Source organism: Apodemus sylvaticus, chromosome 9 (genome assembly GCF_947179515.1).
Source record: "Apodemus sylvaticus chromosome 9, mApoSyl1.1, whole genome shotgun sequence".
NCBI classification, from domain to species: Eukaryota; Metazoa; Chordata; class Mammalia; order Rodentia; family Muridae; genus Apodemus; species Apodemus sylvaticus.
Window position 1 is genome coordinate 42,018,873 of NC_067480.1, and position 15,218 is coordinate 42,034,090.

The 15,218-nt window shown below is 38.8% G+C and overlaps 1 protein-coding gene across 1 annotated transcript in view; it reads left to right on the plus strand.

The window, feature by feature from the left end:
- The window catches only part of Bard1 (BRCA1 associated RING domain 1), a 65,318-nt gene that overhangs the window by 23,865 nt on the left and 26,235 nt on the right, over positions 1–15,218 (plus strand). Inside the window, exons 5-6 of the mRNA XM_052192912.1 lie at positions 4,541–4,621; positions 5,987–6,159. Of these exons, the coding sequence (XP_052048872.1) occupies positions 4,541–4,621; positions 5,987–6,159 (254 nt within the window). The remainder of the gene's footprint in view (positions 1–4,540; positions 4,622–5,986; positions 6,160–15,218) is intronic.

Genomic DNA, 15,218 nt, shown 5'->3' on the forward strand with positions numbered 1-15,218 from the left:
AAAACTAGATCACATACTACCAACTTACAGTGGCACAAAATGTGCATTACTGTTTCAGGGGGGAGAGAAGGGAGCAGAGTGAAGACATACCTGACCAGAGCAACACTGAAACCCAGCAGGCCAGACTCCATATTCTGAATCTCCATGTCTGATGTCAAGGTGCTCTTCAGAGCTCCAACCCCCTTCAGCTTTGCTGACTGCAACACACTTCCCTGTCCTGGGCTGGCTCCACACCCAGTGCACAGCTCTCCTTGCTAGATGTCACTACACCTTCCACTCCTTGGGGTCTCCAGATCAATCCAGGCTTTAGACAATGACTTCCCTAGGGCTGCATGCAGAGTCTGCCACATGCCCAGCCTCGAAGGCTCTCCTTAATGGAGGAGGAAGAGGAGGAAGATTCCACAACTCCTTGACCCTAAAGCCAGAACGTTGTGCCCAAGTTCTGCCCCCTGAAATGTAACCCTCTTTTTTCTTTTTTTTAAAGATTTATTTATTTATTATACACTGTAGCTGTCTTCAGACACACCAGAAGAGGGCGTCAGATTTCATTCCGGATGGTTGTGAGCCACCATGTTGTTGCTGGGATTGTTGTTGCTGGGATTTGAACTCAGGACGTTCTGAAGAGCAGTCAGTGCTCTTAACCGCTGAGCCATCTCTCCAGCCCCTGAAATGTAACCCTCTTAAAGCTTTGTCTTGATAGTTTCTAGGCTGAGGAAATCGTTCAGGTTCACTCCTTCACAGGTTGCAGAATTAAGGTGGAGGGTGTCTCATCCGTAGATCACACCACTCCCTGTATTCCTGATCCACTGAGCATCAAGCCTGTAACACTTTAACCCTTGTTGGGCAACAGACGTGGCCCCAGCATTACATTGCCTTATGCTCTTTTCTCCTCAAACTTCATTTTTTACTTGTCTTTGCTTCGCTTGCTCCTTTTCATAGAAGGTCTGTGTAATAGTGATCACTAGTAACCACACAAGGAGTCAATACAAGGCTATCCTGAAATCTCTGCCTGTGCCGTTAATCCAAAACTCTTCATTTTAGGACAAGAGCAGAGAGCAGCCATGTTCTTTGCCAGTATATCACAACAATGTGGCCAGCCAACACTAGTCTGGCCTTCTGAATTTTTTCAAGCTGGGCCCCCACATTTCCTATCAACCTCTGCACGGTCAGCAATGCTCCTGCTAAAGCAGTGCTTAAAGCATTTATCAGTTTTCTACTCCAAAGCCCAAAGTCTTCCATATTCCTCCAACAATATGCTCAGGTGTGTCGCAGCATTAGAGATACCTCCTGTGTTAGTAAAGCACATTTCTGTGTCTGTGAGACAGATAATGTCTCTGACCTAGAGTCCATTGGATAATTCAGTCTTTAGAGGAAGTGGGTCATTGACAGGACATCCTCACAGGCATATCTTACACTAGCCTTTTTCCTGTTATCTCTGCTCCTCTCTTTCTCCGAATTGCTCCATGCTACCTCTGAGCCACAATGGACCAAAACCAAGGGCAAAATAAGCCTTTCTTCCTGTAAGTTTCTAAAAGGTGTTTGGTCACAGTGGTGCAGAAGTAAGCAACACAGAAGCTATTGATTGTCCTTCAAGAAGTTGGTTTTCTGAGAAGTATGAGAGACTGGAACTACATGATGTCATGCAGACATGTAGGTGTTAATATGTCAACTTGAAGGCAAGGTGCTGATAATCTGATGGATTCCAATTCTGAGAAGACAGACAGTCACTGAGAGGCTCTGTTTCAGAGTGTGGCTTTGAAATGCATACTTCCAGTTAGTCCTGTTATGTTGTATGTGAAGTCATGGTATTTTGTTTCCTTCATTGCTAGTGCTATGAGAAAGTAAAAGAGCAAACTGGGATCTATGATATGTTCAAGATTTTATTTCTGGAACATCACATGGAGTCCTCATCTAACTCCTTCAGTTGGTCCCCCACCTCTGCTATTGTGATACTAGTAACTTTTTGTAGCGTTGTGTTGTCAGGATTATTTATTTGTGAAATTACTTTCTTCTGTAAATTCTAAGAACCCAGAGGACTGTTTACCATATTGCAGAACTCCATTTGTAAAGGTCATTTTGTTTTCTCTTTTAAAAATGACATCTCTCTTAGGGTTTCATTGCTGTGAAGAAATGCTATGACCACAACTCTTATAAAGGAAACATTTAATAGGGGCGGGCCTACGGTTTCGGAGCTTTCGGTTATGGTGGGAAGCATGGCAGTGTGCAGGCAGTGTGGTGCTGGGACAGGAGCTGAGAGTTCAAGCCACAGGCAGCCAGGCAGCAGGAGAACTGTCACTCTGAGCTTAGCCTGAGTATAGACCTCAAAGCCTGCCCTGTAGGGACACACTCCATCTAACAAGGTCGAGCCTCCTGGTAGTATTACTCCCCATGGGGCAAGCATTTAGACACATGAGTCTATGGGCTATACCTATTCAAACCCATAACTAATTGCTTAGTGGGGTAAAGTTTTAATTATCTAGTTAGTTGGTGTTAATGGAAAACTTAGCTGCTATGATTAAGTAAATTTTATTGTACTTAATTGTAATGTCCTATTGTTTTGATTAAGTTTTTTTTTTTAAGTGGTGTTTTTGAAGAGCCAGTCTTTTAATAGAGGAAAGGAATTTTGTTTGTATGCTTTTAGAAACTTACTGTATGTTGCTGGAATATGTACATATTCACAGTATGTAAGACCATATGAAGAATCTTTCTTTTTACTACAAAGTTGCAGATATACAAATACACTTGGGCACACACTCCTTCATTTTGGGGCCTTTAAAATATTACTTGAAAATACCAAAAGCATTTACAATTTCTTATAAGTCTTCGTAAATACGTTCTTCAGATTTTTTTTTTTTCTCTCAGGGCTTTAAGGAAATCTCAATTATTCTTTTAAGTTGTAAGGAATAAGAGAGTGCTTCTTCTAAAAAAAATAATTCTCTTACAGAAGAAAGTAATTTAAAGCAACAAGAAGCAGAAGTTAATTTATTTCCTGGAAACTTTATATCTGTGCAAACTCACCCAGTTACTGTGAACCCCTCCTAATTATCATAATTTTATTTATGTGCATGACATTACATTTACATGAAGTAGAAAGATGAAAATAAGACAAACTTTTTAGTATTAGCGAGAAGAAAGCAGTTCGGGTCTAAAAAGGTAGCAGTTTGCTAATCAGCTGTATGTTTTAGAGGTAGACTATTAATAGAAACCCTACCTTTGATGACACTCAGAAGTGACATGAAAGCAAAGCAGGAAGCCTAGGCCTAGGAAACAGTCAGTCTGTCCATGCCAACCGCTGCCACTCGGTTGGTTCCGGTTACATTTTGCATCTTCCTTCAGTTCTGTATTAGGATTTACTTAGATAAAGACACAGAAGACACAGAAGGCTCAGAATCTGAAGGAGTCTTAATTTTCATGTCATTTAATAATTGAAAGAGTTGAGGAGTGGCCCCTTGTTCTGGAAAGACTCAGTGAAGCAGTATTCGGCAAAACCAGAACGGGGAAGTGGGAAGGGTGGGTGGGAGGACAGGGGAAGAGAAAGGGGACTTATGGGACTTTCGGGGAGTGGGGGGCTAGAAAAGGCGAAATCATTTGAAATGTAAATAAAAAATTATATCGAATAAAAAAAAGAAAAAAAATAATTGAAAGAGTTTTAACTTGAAGGAAGAGTGAATACTGTCTCTGGTCCTTTACAACATCTGAACTCACTTTCAATATCTTGTTCATCTCCTTTGAAAGCAGGCTCTGACAGTACAATAAAGTGACTGCCGCTCTTCCCTTCTTCCTTCTGTCCTCCCTGGGTCTGAGCCACTGTTGAAAAGTTACTATATGAGTCTCTAGAGAAAGATAGAAACCTAGTCAGCTAGTGAGAAGGATGTGTGAGGAATACCATGGATTTGATGGAAGCTGTATTTCCTACTGTCTAGTTAGCTGATAATGGGTAACGGTTTTAGTTTCAAAGCAGAGGATAAAATTAAATGCTGATTTGGGGTGTTGTTTGACTGTTTCTTTCAATCCCAGCATTTTAAACCGCCACTGCTTCTGCCATGAGGATACCTTTGGTGCAAATAAAGTGAATATAAACTAAATTATTGACTTAGGGTAAATAGAGTAACTGCCAATAAAACAGTAAGTACTTTTTAGCAGTTTTAACATTGGTTTCAGTGGCTAACTTGTTGGCTGTAAACAGCTTTGTTTATTTTAATGTTCAGAAATTATTTTGATGTATGTTTAAAATAGCAGTTTTGCAAATGAAATGATGACTTGAGGTTTAGGATAGGCTTTGGCTTCATTGTGTGTCTTGAACTGCATTACCGATATGGATTGCTAGAAATATTCAATTACAGACCAATGACTTGGCATCCCAGTACTTTAGGGACAGATAATATTTCTTGGCTCATGAGCAGTAGTTAGAGTGTAAGGGGAATGATGTTTTTGACTTGAAGAAGACAGAATGTGTTTAATAGAGCCCCAGTAGCCTCATTTCATTAATGATATATTTTAATATCCTTTAATCATTTTTGTTTGTTTGTTATTCTACCAGGGTGATATACCTTCTGTTGAATACCTCTTGCAAAATGGAAACGACCCAAATGTTAAAGACCATGCTGGATGGACACCGTTGGTAGTTTTCCTTTGTATATCTTTGCAGTGTTGCAGATCTCTTTGCTTTGCTCATTCTTTTTATGCTTATGGTTCTAGTTTATGGTTTGTGGTTGTTCATATATCATGCTCTGGCACCTACACTCTTTTTAGGCTGAAGAATTTATGCTTTGACCAATATGAAAAGAACGTTATTTTTCATCTAGCTTTTCAGTTGTGACAGGAAAGTAATTGGCTACCTTTTGAGTACTTTTAGATATAGGAGTCTAGGTTTACTGCATTGTTGGAAGCCAGCTCTTGTGTGGAGGTGACAGCTATGGTGGACATGAGGCTGCGTTATGCAGCATTGTGTGCCACTGGAACCAGAGAGATTTGGTTTCCTGGGTCAGTGTAGTCAGGAGGATAGGCTGTGATGACCAGGGAGTACTTGGATATTGCCTTGCACTCTCTCTTGTTTGCAGAAGCAGGAGTAGAAGGCTGCCCTAAACATCTAAAAATGGCTGTTCATTATTCTAGTGTTGATTACAATGTGAAGAATATTTTGGAAAAAGAATGGAAAACATACTTGGAAACAGTTTTAACATGTGCTAATGAAGACCATAAGCGCTGGGCTAGAATGCAGCCCTGTGTTCACAAAGGGAGACCTTTATCTTGTAGACTAGAATTTCAGCATAGAAATGAGTCTCATTAGGCCAGGTACAAAAATGGCTTAAAGGTATAATATATAAATATGTTAAAATAAGTACGTAGTATATATAAAATGACTTCTTGCCAAGTTCTTAAGCCAAGAGGGCTTAATCTGGATTCAGTTGATTGTGTTCCACAGGCTAGCTATATAGGAAAGGGATGTTAGCTGTCACACTTAGTCGTGTTACTTCTCTTGATGCTGACACCAGATTCCCATAGTGTCGGTCAGCAAAGAGATTTACATGTCTTATAAATCTTCCTAGGATGTACTCTGCTGGGTGATTATGTGTAAACATCAGTGTACGGTTTGGTGTATGGACGAAGTACTGAATTCTCTTGATCCTTGGAGAATTCCCGATCTCTCTTTGATCTGGTTGGGAAAAACATTAAGAGTTTTTCCCAATGTTGTAATGTGTAGAAGCACGTAGGAGCTGTAGTTGCTCTAAAGCACAGTGTTTCCAGAAAAGCACGTGATCTAAGGCTTGTCCTTTCCCATGAAATACATGGATTGTCACCGCTGCATATTTTACCGTGAAAATTACCATAAGTGGCTTTGACTCTGTGAACAGCTAGACAATAGTTATATAAGAGTAAGTCGACCAACTTGAGGTTCCCACTAATTTCTCTAATATCTATTTATTAATACATTGTTTTCCCATCTTCTTCCCACTTCCCCTATTTGGAACTTTGTTTGGATTAGCATGAAGCCTGCAGTCATGGGCACCTGAAGATAGTGGAACTTCTGCTCCAGCACAATGCCTTGGTGAACACCACGGGCTATCAGAATGACTCTCCACTCCACGATGCCGTCAAGAGTGGCCACATTGACATAGTCAAGGTGTTACTCTCCCACGGTGCTTCCAGGAATGCTGTGTAAGTATCTCATTTTCAAAATGGATTTGTGTTCCCGAATGAAGGTGAGTACCGAAGCAGTAACTACCCATATTGGCATTTTAGTGTCTTGTCTTTCAGAGCCAAAGTTAGATGTGCCGATCAGGGTGTGTGTTAGAATGCACACTCACGCTCTCCTCAAAACTCACACATCTCAGGGAGATTTATTCTGTTCAGAAACAATTTCAGACACATTTACAGACCTTGGTTTCATAGATAAATTCACTTAGTGGTTATCTTCTGTAGATTGAGCCATATGTAATGAAAATTAGATATTTAATTTTTTGATACTTAATAAAATTTTGATAGTTTTTTGTGGTATTTAATACTTTAGACTCATTTTAAATATTCTGTTATCCCTTTCTGCATATTAGTCCAGCAAAAGTTAAAGTGTATAAGAATTCAGATATTGGGTGTGCGCTTGATTTTTCACATTATTCAAATGAGGCTCTAAGTAAATTGTTTTGCAGTGTCAGGGCACAGAGGGGCATTAGCCAGTGCTGGCAGCTGCATCTTCAGATTGCTGTTGTCGAGAGATCGCAAGCAAATGCTGCATGCAGATTTTATATCTTTAATCTGTAACTTGGCTCCTGTCTCCCTATATGTTATTTTAGTCTTTTCAGTTAATTAGGCAGTTGAAATGAAAATGCAAGAATTGCTTCTTTGTGCCCTCATTGCTTTGTAGGCTTCAAAAGTGCACAACAAAAGCCTTACTTACCCTTGATAGAGAGATAAAGAACACAACATGCAGATCCTCTGACTTGTAATTTTAATAGGTAACCACTTAACACAATTGAAAAACAATTTACTAATGAAGAATATTATACCCTAGTACATTTAGCTTCAGCAAGTTATAAGCCTTTCTTAATTTCTCAGCACAAGTTATAAGGTTGTTGGGTCAAACTCTGGGAAAGATTAAGTATGTATGTATGTATGTATGTATATTTCTACCTACTCAAGTGTGTGTGTGTGTGTGTGTATGTGTGTGTGTGTGTGTGTTCATGCATGTTTTTTTTCTGTCTCTGAATTTGTATACAGGAATCTCAGAGAGGTAATATATATCACTATGTGCAGCCCTTATAGATATGACCCTCCTGAGGGAGTAGTAAGCCATTTGATAAAGAACTGGTTGCTTGGGTCAGGGGAAACAGAGTACTTTCCATCCTCGGGTTCCTAAATCAGCCGTGACTACCTTAATGAATGGAGCGCTGGTCATGTTAGGGAACCCAGGTTTTATTTGTGACTCCATTATTGACTTTATAGCCGCAGGCAGGTTAATTTCTGTGCTTTGGTGTCCTCACCTATAAAACATGGTACTGCCTGCTGCTTTTCTATTTCTTCAGAGCATTGTGAGGATTAATGAGCCAAAACACAGAGCCTGTCTTGTGGTTTGTACACCATGATTCTTCACTGCACTGTGAGGACGTGTTAATATCCAAGGAGTGGGTGTGGGGCAGGGGTCCAGTCTGCCTTCATGGTGCTTTCTCAGGTCAGGTGCCATTTTGTCCTGAGTGACCTGACCTAGCAAAGTGACACAAGTCGGTGTAGTTAAGCACTGTCTAATAGAGCTTTCCACATTAAAGGAAATGCTTGTGTCACTGTCTGATATTCAGGGGCCAGTAGCTACCTATATCTGTGAAGCACTTGGAAATCACTACTCAGAATCAAAGTCTTTAAAGGCACTTAATATTTACTTATTTAAATAGCCACATATGTCTAGTGACTACTGTGTTGGTCCAGTGGTTGGTACAGATAGGACAGTTGGAGAGGAGGATTTATTTGTTAAGAGAAATTAATACTGATGTTGGATAAAGGATAATAAGATAGATGAAAGTGTCAATTTAATATGGTGTGAGTGCTGTCAGTGTACATTTATTCTTCGTTTTGTAGACTATTGGTTATCACACTTTGCTTTTGTAGTGTTTGTGTGTGTTAATTGTGTAGGAGCTGTTGTTTACTTGATTATCAGTGTCATGTTGGTTTCCTTTTCAAATTCTTTTTCTTTAATTCATCCCCCAAACTGGATAAGTGTGTATTGAATTAACCTTTGTAGTCATAGTAAACACTGTACAAATCTGACCAAGTGGCCAAATATTTACTTGATTTTTTTTTTTTTTCTCTGTGTAGCCCTGGCTATTCTGGAACTTGCTCTGTAGACCAACTGTCCTCTGCCTCTTTATCTGCTGGGATTAAAGGGCTGCGCCACCACCACCCAGCTCTCTTTCTTAATTTTTATGTACTTAAAACAAAAGGCCATTCTACCTCCTACCCTTTGTACATGCTTTCATTTTGTCTGGAATACTCATTTATGATAGCCGGTAGCTTATCCTTACATATCATCTTAGATTTAATTTCATTTTTATTGTCTTTGTTAATTTCAGATGTCTGTATTTGGTGCCTTTTTTTGTCAATAAAGTTTAGGTTACAATCTGTTTCCTTTGTGTCTTCTCATTCGGTTCTTTGCTTTATGGAGCAGCGGGTAGGGATCGCGTCAGCTGCCCCAGTCTCTGTCAGTTCCCTCACAGTCAGCACTCATGTTTGTGTGGAGTCAGTGTTGAGGCAGTGAAGAAACTCTTCTTCACCTTTCAATAAAAATTTGGATGAGATTAAAATTTTGTCATGTTTTAAATATATCCTTTTAGGATTTTGATTGAAAATGAGTAGAATCACCCAGTGCAGTGAGTTGGCAAAGTTCATCTTTTATTTGGCATTTCCCCCGTTTCTTTAAGCATTCTGCTGTTTCTCTCTTAGGAAGTTTTTTAATCTATTTTGCATGTGTATATGAACAAATGAGTCTATGTACCAAGGTTGTTTTAAATATTTGACTTATTGGATCCCCTAATGAATTAGATGACTTGTAAATAAACATATTCTCATTCTCTGTCTCTGTCTCTGTCTGTCTCCCTCCCTCCCTCCCTCCCTCCCTCCCTCCCTCCCTCCCTCCCTGTCTTCTGTGTGGATGTGGTTACTCTTCTGGACACTCTCTGTTACTTCCCTTCTGTAGTGTCCCAGAGTTTATCAAGGACCAATGGCTGCCTGTGTGGTGATGGGTTTGGAACTATTCATTAGAGTCTGATAGGCTCACCAGTGGGTGTACAAGTGAATGCAGTGCTTTCCTCTTCCCAGAATCTGTTCACTGCCAGTGGTTCAGCATAAGTGTTGGGTGGCTCTGTGAGTCCCTTCCCCATCCATAGCTGACTTTTGGGCTGGCCCCACGTGTGTATGTCCAATGCTAGTACATACAGCTCCTTTGAGCTTATGTTTGCCATGACCATGTTATGCTTAGAAGATAACATTTTTGTACCTTTTGTCCCTATCATCAGGTTCTTGGCTTCTTGCCACCCCTTCTATGCCAGTGTTAAGAAAAGAGGATAAATGTCTGGAACACTCAGTGTCTTTTATTCTCAGTATCTTGTGTGGCCAGGACTCTACTGTCTTTTGTTTTGTTTTGTTTTTTCTCTTAAAAACAAAACTATATTTCATGTTATTAAATGATTTTTATCTTTATGAGATGATTGCACACTTTGTTGTTCTCATGACACTTTTATTCATTTCAAAACATCCTTGTGTTCTGGGATAAACTTGATTGATACTATATCTTTTTTTTTACTCCTTTGAGGCATAATCTTGCTTTAATCTGTTGAACTCTTGGGCTAAAATCATCTCCTGCTTCAGTCTTAGTAACTGGGTAGTAACTGCTGAGTCAATGACTTCAGTATAAGTAGTTACTGAGTATTTATGGAAGGTCAGATGTTGAAGAAAGAATAGAGCATCTAATATTGCAAAGCAAATGAGTTTATAGGCATCATATTGCATGTGGATGGAAGGAAATCTTGAAATGATCTACACAAGGCATTAGTGAGATCCAGTCTAAATGTATATCACTGATAATTTTTATTTGCCAGTATCATCAGTGGAGTCTTCCTAATCCTGTTTTTTCTCATAGACGCTATGCTCTTAAACTGAATTTCTATATAGTATGAGTTTTGACCTAAGTCTTTATAATTACAGAGAGACTGACTAGATGATAGAAGTATTAACATATCTGCCTACTTTAGAGTTTACATTTTGTTTTGAGTTAGCTTCATTTTCTTGTATCTAATTGTTGAGGTCACATTTTGCTGGAGTCTTTTATAGTGTCTGTTGAACTTGTAAACTTCATAATATTTCACATTTGTTCTAATTTTCATTTATCCCTTTATTTATTTATAGGTTTATTTATTATTATATCTAAATACACTGTAGCTGTCCTCAGACACATCAGATCTTATTACAGATGGTGGTGAGCCACCATGTGTTTGCTGGGATTTGAACTCAGGACCTTCAGAAGAGCAGTCGCGTTCTTAACCACTGAGCCATCTCTCCAGCCCCATCCCTGTATTTAATTGTGGGTAATTTATCTTACATGAACTAAGAATAGATTGTCAAAGAGGAAAACTAATTTTATTTTAAACTTGGCTAATGAGAAAGAATATGTATCTTTTATAGTACTTGTTTTCCAGTGATTTTTGCACTACAGTTATCCGAGCTGCATTTGCCACTTGTCTTTCTCCGTGCCTTCCCTACAAGCCCTTGAAAACCTTCAGCTGAAATTTATCCTGTCACCTTAGAACTGTTTGCAGTATGTTGAAAACCTCATATGCTATCCCTCCTTTCCAAATATGGAACTGGTGATTGGTGTCCTGTTAAGAACTTAACTTATCCTTGGATGGACATTGAATTCTCAAGTAGAAAAATATTATGTGGGCCATTGGACCTATTAATTGTCTTCCTGCCCTAGTAAATTTTTAAAAAGACAACTGTTTTGTAGCATTAAAAAGCATGTTGCTCTTTTGAAAAATCGCTTTTGCCTGCTCAAAGCAAACAAAGTGTTGTGAAAAATTAAGCCTTTGTGATTGCAGTTTTATAGTTGTTCATAAAGGATCCCATCCATCGACTCTCTTGACATTCTGTCATGTCTTGTAAGTTTAGTTCTAGTAAAAATGCCTAGTTTATGTTTTTGAATATTGGTAGATCCATACATGCAAACAAAAAAATTTGTTTTTGCCTGCATCTCTCCTTACTTTAACTTATTGCTATAGCTGATTCAGGGGACAGCTGTAGGTAGGCCACTCCTATATGGGAAAGGCTATTAAAGGAGTTTGTTGTCTGAATACTGCCTTCTGGGTAGAGCTGAAACCTTGACCACCCCAGCTTAACCCTTAACCCTTCAATAAGTGAACTGCACCGTCTTAATCAGTCTTTTTATTTTTATTTTTATTTATTTTTATTTTTTATTTTATTTCATTTATTTTTATTAAAAGCTGACAGCACCCGGTATTTCCAGTTGGTTTCCCATCCAAGGCCCAATGCTGCTTAGCTTCCGAGATCAGATGAGATGAGATCCGGCGTGTTCAGGGTGATGGCCATCGACTTAATCAGTCTTGATGATATGAAAGAATCCTAGCTAAGAAAAGCATTTTAGTCCCTGTCTCATACTCTTTATGTTTAGATTGTACCATATAGGGAAATGAAGATTTAGTATTTTATTATTTTAAAAAATACGCTTCAATATATTTTCCATTATTAAGCATCCAGACTATTATAAAACGTGCATGAAATGTATCATCAAATGGGGGAAATTATAATATGATTTACACTCCAGGAATAACCTACCATGTTTTTTTATTTTTATTTTCTGTCTGTCTCCCGATGGTGCAAATCTAGTAGTATTCGCAGTCACTGAGCTGGTACTATTTCCTGGGCAGTATCTTATGGGCTTGATATATTAGTTCATTCAATCCTCCCAGTAGTCATAGAAAAATAAGTTCTAACAGCCCCCCTATGCAGAAGAGGAAATGGGCACAAGAGATTGAAGTCGTTTGTGTGTAAGGCCACCCAGCTGGTGCTAGCACTGGAACTGGAATTTGGACAGTGTTCCTGTGGAGCCTGGCTCTTAGCTATCATGCACTCCTATGCGGTCCCTCCTACTGAAGCCTCATTAGAGAACTTTCAGGGTCTCGCTGCTGCAGGAGAACTTTCCACCCTTTCACACTATTACTTTGTTCTTTCAAAACCAGGCACACAGAGCTCCTGCTTCCCAGACCCTCTTTTCCTGAGGCACATGTGTCTTCTGCCTCTCCCCACTCCTTTTCTTCTTCCGCTTCCTTTCTTCTCCCCTCCTTTTCAGGTTTGAGGATTCCCTAGACTGTCCCACAGTGCCCTCACATCTTTCTCTGCTTGGAAGACTCTGTATCCCTTTCTAGGTTTAGAAAGTTTTAAGAGACTGAGAAGTTCGCCCCGTGTGCTTCTGTCATTGACTTCTGTCAAGATGGAAAGTACCTTTGTGTCGTTGGTTCCATAGTGTGGAGAGGAGGAGGACTCACCTTGTGGAAGGAATGAATATTTTCAAACTAATTACATAGCACTGGCTATCACATTCTCAGTGTGTATAAACTACATGGCTGGTTATTGATTCTGTCACATGTCTATCATATAGACACATATGTATTGTCAATTTTCACTCAGTCTATTAGTATGTTTCAGTAGGACTGATTTTTCAATTTTTAAAAGAGCTATTAGGTAGTAAAATCCTGTAGCTTAGGAACACTCATCTTCTGTGAGGGATTGAACATGTAAAATCCTTAACTTTGTCTATAAAAAATTTAAGTGAAATGTATTTTCTAAAATGTGATTTAAATCAGTGAACGCCAGGCCTGGCAGCTCACACCTTTAACCCTGGCACTAAGGAAGCAAAGACAGGTAGATCTCTGTAAGAGTTCAAGGTTAGCTGAGGCTGCATAGTGAGACCTTGTCTTAAAAAACAAACACCAACCAAGCAAAAGTACTGGAAATGGGTAAAGGCGTTTGTTTTCAGGCCTGATTGACATGAGATCACTCCCTAGGACCTAGGGATCCTATAGGAAGGGAAAGCCTAACTACGGCCCGTGTGCTGTGGTCCTCACATACTCACACACTTAAACAAGTAAAATTGCAGGGCAAACAGTAGGGACATACTAGAGGGAATTAAGTAGGAAAACCTGCTAATAGTACTGTGCTACAAATCAATAGAGGAAACTAATGAAAGGATAGGGTTTTGGTTAGTGATCATCTAAAATGCTTCAGTAACCAGGTCAACAGCAATTTTAGAGAAATTCATAATACATGAAGAATATTATTTATATGTAATTGTTTGGAGGTCACAGAATTTTAAGAGATTTTCCTTGATACAAGGCATTAAAGGAATGGTTAGAAATGATACATACAGAAGTTATTCATATATTGTCAAGAAGTACACATAATTTTATAACCCCGTGTCCTGAAAATGCCTTAGTTATCATTGGTGTTGCACTGACCCCACACCCTTGCTTTTTACAGTTTCCCAGTTGTTGTGTCTGTCTCCTTCCCTCTAATGTTCATCACCTGTGTCTGATCCTGTAGCAGTTTCTTCCATTGCATTTTACTGTCTCATGTAGTAGAAGGCTGCCTTCCATCTGGTGCATACGGCCAGCTTAGCAGCCATATTGCTGTTCCTTCCTCAGGCTCTTCCAGTCCATTCATCTACTACATGCCAGTTTCCAGTCTTGGCCCAAGGCCATTTCATTTGCCAGTATATATTCTTTATATATATTTCACCCCATTACTTTACTTTGATATATCCATGATCAGTTTCATACTTATCTGTTGAGTTGGTTTTTGCTCTTAGTTGTTGATAGAGAAAGAAAAGTTCTACACACTGTATTCTTCTGGATGTGAGTGTTAAGGCTAATGCTTCATACCAGAAAATAGAGAACATTGCATTTATATTTGGATAGGAATCATTGTGTAATCTCTTTGTAGTCCTTTTTAATAAAATAATAAACTATGTCTATTTTGAGTTACTGTAATCATAAAAAACCTTAAATATTCAATGATGGAGACTAGCTAATTTATCACTGTTGTAATTAGCAGTCACAGTGTTAGTGACTGACTATGCAGTGGTGTGTTACTTTTCCTTCAGATGTCTATTTTACAGAAAGGGAATGGCAGTATGAATTTTAAATTAGTTTTTCACACTTTACCTGTTACCCAAGTGTTAATCCATTCAAATAATATAGAAAGAAAGCGCATTTGTGTATGTCCACATAATGAGTGGAATATGCCTCATCTTTGCTTGCTGTGTTTAAGTTTCTACCTATAAACCTTTGTCTGTTTCCATATTTCTGTGGTTGACAGCAAAGCACAAAATTATGGCAATAGTTTATGAAATTGGCCAAGTCTACTATGAAGCAGGACTAGACTTAGACTTTTTTGGAACATGTGGTATCTGAACATGCCATCTGTAATTTGTATATAATAAATACATACCTTATTTTAAAAAATTCTGCTATACAGTTTATAAAGAAATTCTTCAGAACATGAGTATTTAATTGTTCTAGGCCATTTTTTCCTGTCTATCTTCTATCTGTCTATCTATCTATCTATCTATCTATCATCTATCTATCTATCTATCTATCTATCTATCTATCTATCTATCTATCTATATGTTGTCCCAGGGAGGTTTTATTTCTGTTTGTGTAATAACAATGCTAATGTCATCAGTTAGTGTGTATTAAAGTTCATTTAATTAAGATTTTCTTTGAGGTCTGAAATCTACTTGTTAGTCCTCATGGGCTTGGTGTGTGTGTGTGTGTGTGTAAGAGAGAGAGAGTGTATGTGAGTGTGTATGTATATGTAAGCTTTGACTTTATTCACCCATGTTTGCAGTTGGTGGTTGAAGAAATAAAATCTTGATTCTACAGTCAGGCTTCTATTTTGTTCATATGTATATGAGGAGATAGCATAGTCAATATGTGTGCATAGTAGACTATGAAATTGGGTGTCTCCAGTAGAGTGGGGGGGTATCCTTTTGAATTGCTGTGACATTGCTTCCTGTAACTGTAAACAGTAGCTCTTGCCATATTGTAAATCAGGAGTCTAATTGCAGTTGCCTTTTACATTGGCTGCAGAAGGAGTGTTGCTAGGGCAAGGTGCTTAGTGTGGACCTGGGCAGGAAGGAGAGCCTGAGAATGCAGACTTCTCCC